This window comes from Nerophis ophidion, linkage group LG20, assembly GCF_033978795.1.
Source record: "Nerophis ophidion isolate RoL-2023_Sa linkage group LG20, RoL_Noph_v1.0, whole genome shotgun sequence".
NCBI lineage: Eukaryota > Metazoa > Chordata > Actinopteri > Syngnathiformes > Syngnathidae > Nerophis > Nerophis ophidion.
This window is the reverse complement of record NC_084630.1, coordinates 6,107,288-6,112,112: the sequence shown is the minus strand read 5'-3', so window position 1 is coordinate 6,112,112 and position 4,825 is coordinate 6,107,288. Positions and strand designations below refer to the sequence as shown.

Below are 4,825 nucleotides of genomic sequence, written 5' to 3'. Positions count from 1 at the left end.
TCAATACCGGGTGAAATATACGTTAGGTCAGGAAAAAACATATAACACTATATTTTTATATAATATAAAATATGAAATAGTCGCTGTGTTTTTTCCTGACCAAATGTGTATATATATATATATATATATATATATATATATATATATATATATATGTATGTATATATATATGTATGTATATATATGTATGTATATATATATATATGTATATATATATATATGTATATATATGTATGTATATATATATATATATGTATATATATGTATGTATATATATATATATGTATATATATGTATGTATATATATATATGTATATATATATATGTATATATATGTATGTATATATATATATGTATATATATGTATGTATATATATATATATATATGTATATATATGTATGTATATATATATATATATATATATATATATACATATATATATATATATATATATATATATATATATATAATGTATGTATTCTCATATTCCATCCATCCGTGTTCTACCGCTTATTCCCTTATTCCCTTCGGGGTCGCGGGGGGCGCTCACACCAGTGGTCCCCAACCACCGGGCCGCAGAAAAACTTTTATTAAAAAAACAAAAAGAAAAAAATATTTGTTTTATTTTTTTTTTTTTATTAAATCAACATAAAAAACACAATATACACTTACAATTAGTGCACCAACCACAAAACCTCCCTTTTTTTCATGACAAAAACCTCCCTTTTTCATGACAAAGAAGAAAAAAAAAAGAAAGAAAAAAAAAGGACCAACACCGGGACGCGGGACAAATTATTAAGCGTTGACCGGTCCGCGGATACAAAAAGGTTGGGGACCACTGCGTTACACAATCCTCAATACCGAGTGAAATATACGTTAGGTCAGGAAAAAACATATAACACTATATTTTCATATAATAATATAAAATATGAAATAGTCTCTGTGTTTTCTCCTGACCAAACGTGTATATATATATATATATATATATATATATATATATATATATATATATATATATATATATATATATATATATATATATATATATATATATATATATTTATATATATATGTATGTATTCATTGCATATATAAAACGTACATATATATTATATATTACAAAACAAACTTTAAATGGACTATAAAGTTGAATTAAATACTTACACTACTTAATAGAAAATATTGATTTAACCAATACAGAAAAAAGGCATGGAATGCAGGTCCAGATGCACAACTGTGCAAGAAGACAAAGTTCTTGATTTGGACTTTTTCACCTATTATGTTGTTTTATTCATTTGCACATGTTGTGTCACTGTGTCAATAATAATAATAATCATCTTTCTAAAAAAATATGTGTGGGTTTTTGTTTGTCTACTGCTTTTACCTCCCGTGATCCCATGCACGCCCCACTGTGTTGCCTTTAGAAACAACAGGGAGACAGTCAGTGCCAGTGTGCCATCATGACTGGGAAATTGTTTCTGTTGGGACTCCTGCTCATCCGTGTGGCTGCAGGTACACAAAAAAAAATACATTTATGTCATTTAAAATGTGTATTTCATTCATCCTGTTGTCATTTTCATACATTTAATGTTAGGTTGAAATTTACAACGTGTTATTAAATGACTGAAGTTTTGATAACAATTTCTGCTTTTACAGATACAACGAACTCTGGAAAGGGGAGAGAGGTGACATGATGTTTATTGAAAAAAAGTCAGAAGAATAATTCATTTGCCCAGAGTCAGCGAGGGTAGTTTAAAATCAAATAAATAAATAAAAAACTAAAACTAAAACTAAAACTAAAAAATAAAAATAATAAAATAAAATAAAATAAAAAAATATATATGGGTATATATACACATCTATATATACATATATATATATATACATATGTATATATATATATATATATATATATATATATATATATATATGTCTTGATTGGATTATCCAAAGAATAGTGCTCGATACCGTGGTAGAGCGCAATATGTAGGTGTGGGAAAAATCACAAGACTACTTCATCTCTACAGAACTGTTTCATGAGGGGTTCCCTCAATCATCAGGAGATTTTTTTTGATTAAAAAAAAAAAAATCTCCTGATGATTGAAGGAACCCCTCATGAAACAGTTCTGTAGAGATGAAGTAGTCTTGTGATTTTTCCCACACATACATATATATATATATATATATATATATATATATATATATATATATATATATATATCCAGCCATCCATCCAGCCATTTTCTACCGCTTATTCCCTTTGTGGTCGCTGGTGCCTATTGTATATAAATATTTATGTGAGTCTGTATTTACATACATACATGCATATATATATACATATATATATATGTGTGTGTGTGTGTGTGTGTGTGTGTGTATGTATATATGTGTTTATATATATATATATATACATGTACATACACATATACAGTATATACATGTATATATAGGTATGTATATACATATACACACATATCTATGTATATATACACATACACACACATATACATATGTATATATATATATTTTTTTTTTATTTAACACATTAACACTTCATATATACTTATATATAGATACCGTAATACATCCATTATATACAATCTATACCCACAATATGAGGATGCAGTATTAAATACCAAGATCCAAAAGAATAGCTTTATTTACAATGATTATCAACAATATGTCTGTGTGAACGACTCTTTCCGTCGTCGTGTGGGTTGCATGGACCGCTCAGAAAGGACATCGCTTTAGCACAGGTTTGACTCTTTATTTTTTAATAAAGCTGCAGTGTCGGTCGGGTCACTCTTTCAGCTCCTCCTCCGCTGCTCGTTCCGGTCTGCTTTTCAGCTGCCGTGTCGTCGTCTTCCTCTGTGCTGTTCTCTGTCGCTCTTTTCTCGCTCTCCTGCAGTGCTGCGGACACTCCACCTCTTCTCTCTGGATTTTTCCTCCTTCTCCCCTTTTATACACTGTGAGGAGATTGTGAACCGGTGTGTGAGCCACGCACCTGATCTCGATTGCTGCGGCGTCGCCTCTTCGTTCCGCCGCATTCTCCGCCTCCTGGACGCCATCTTGATCAGGGCCAAAGCGTGTCCTTCCCCGCCGTCGGCCCGTCGGCTCCGCCTCTCGACAGTCTGACAATGTAATTGTAGTTGTCAGTTGTCAACAACATTAAATCCTTTTGAGAGTAGTTTTGAACACAGTCCTGCCTCGCCACATTACGGCTTCACCACATCCCATATTTTTTTCTGCTTTTTATTTAGGATAAGCTCGGATAGGATCGAATTTATCCATCCCACAATCATAAAATTTGAAGGGAATAAGCGGTAGAAAAATGGATGGAAGGTGCAGATTAACACAATTAACATGCAATGAAAAACAATGAAAACCTAAAATCGAATAATAAACAATAAATAATGCATATTGCACACTAAACGATTGCACTATGGCATGCATAATTATAATTAAATTATTACTGAAGTACATTGATATTATAATGATATTTAAAACAATTTTATATCCTTGAGTATTCAATTTAGTTTTTTGTAACTTACTGTCAATTTTTGCTTGTTTTTGCCAGCCATCCTGCTCGAATCTAAATAAACTCTTGATATGCAACTCGAGCCATGAGCCTTTTTGCGGGAGTGATGGAGCAACATACGGCAACGAGTGTATGCTCTGCGTCCAAAGACAGTGAGTATACACAAACACACACAACCAGCACTTTCTGAGAAGAAAAGACGGACAGAAAAAGGGTTCCGATTGCAACTTTGTGCAGACATTTCAAAATCAGTGGTGACTATTCTGCACTCTTGATCAAAGTCAGTCACTAGATCATTATTGCAATATAATCTTATTTGTGTGTGTGTTTTCTTTTTGTGTTTAGTATTTGGAGTAAATCCTGCGTTCAACAAAACCGCTGTGTCATGATCCGTAGTCTGGATCATGTTTAGTTTAGTTATTTTCTGTTAGTTTGGACTCCCTTTGTTGTTTGTGTACCTTTTTGTGAGTCAGTTTGGTCACCATGGCAACATATTAATTTCACCTGCTGAGGGTTCCAGACGCACACCTGTTTTTGTTAATTACTTCCTTATTTAAGCCTGCCTTGTCCCGTCAGTCGGTCTTGGTCCCTTGTTTGCGGTATGCAACTGTTTCGTTGGTAATTCTAGATTTCTTGTTACCTGATCCTGTGCTAGTGTTAGCATTAGCTTCTGTGCTTTCGCCACGCGTTTTTTTTCGTCTGTTTTTGTACCAGTGTTTTGTTATTAAATCATTCTTACCTTTTAGTTGTTGTCCGGAGTGTCTATGTTTGCGTTGGAGGAACGATCCCGCATTAAAATGCGACCCCCACGTGACACGCTGATGTTTAATTTTTGTTACTTAACATTTCCCCTTCATAGTCATTACATCTTAGGTCGTAAACATTATCAAAAATAATATATAATGTACATTACACATTTAGTTACCTTATGAAGTGTATTCAAGCCAAGTTGAAATGTGTTTTTGTGTTTTCTCTCTACAGCACTACAAAGGAGAACATTTTGATTGTCAAGGATGGAATCTGCTGACCTGTGCATCTCAACAATGCAAATAATCAAATAAAGCATTCAGAAAAAATGGTCAATTATATTATTGGTGTTTTTTTTTTGTTTTTGTATTTTAAACAAGCAAAGTTTAAACCTAACATTATTAATATTATGATGACATGACGGCATGAAGACTCAAAGTTTACACTTCTTGCACTAAGTAACATAATTGTCAATTGATTGGTTGAAACTTTTATTAGTAGATTGTAAACTACACTACATATTCCGTACAATTGACCAC

At 32.1% G+C, this 4,825-nt stretch overlaps 1 protein-coding gene across 1 annotated transcript; it reads left to right on the top strand.

Moving 5' to 3' along the window:
- Nucleotides 1-1,162: 1,162 nt before the first annotated feature.
- On the top strand, nucleotides 1,163-4,603 carry LOC133538568 (probable pancreatic secretory proteinase inhibitor). The gene is made up of 4 exons (XM_061880222.1): nucleotides 1,163-1,513; nucleotides 1,658-1,686; nucleotides 3,579-3,691; nucleotides 4,521-4,603. Exons 1-4 carry the CDS (start codon nucleotides 1,462-1,464, stop codon nucleotides 4,564-4,566), a joined length of 240 nt encoding a protein of 79 aa, XP_061736206.1. The 5' UTR covers nucleotides 1,163-1,461; the 3' UTR covers nucleotides 4,567-4,603.
- Nucleotides 4,604-4,825: the final 222 nt, after the last annotated feature.

Coding starts and splice junctions, on each gene's coding strand:
- LOC133538568 (XM_061880222.1), top strand. CDS start 1,462: ATGACTGGGAAATTGTTTCTGTTGGGACTCCTGCTCATCCGTGTGGCT. Junction 1,514..1,657: donor GCTCATCCGTGTGGCTGCAG/GTACACAAAAAA, acceptor CTGCTTTTACAG/ATACAACGAACTCTGGAAAG. Junction 3,692..4,520: donor ATGCTCTGCGTCCAAAGACA/GTGAGTATACAC, acceptor TTCTCTCTACAG/CACTACAAAGGAGAACATTT.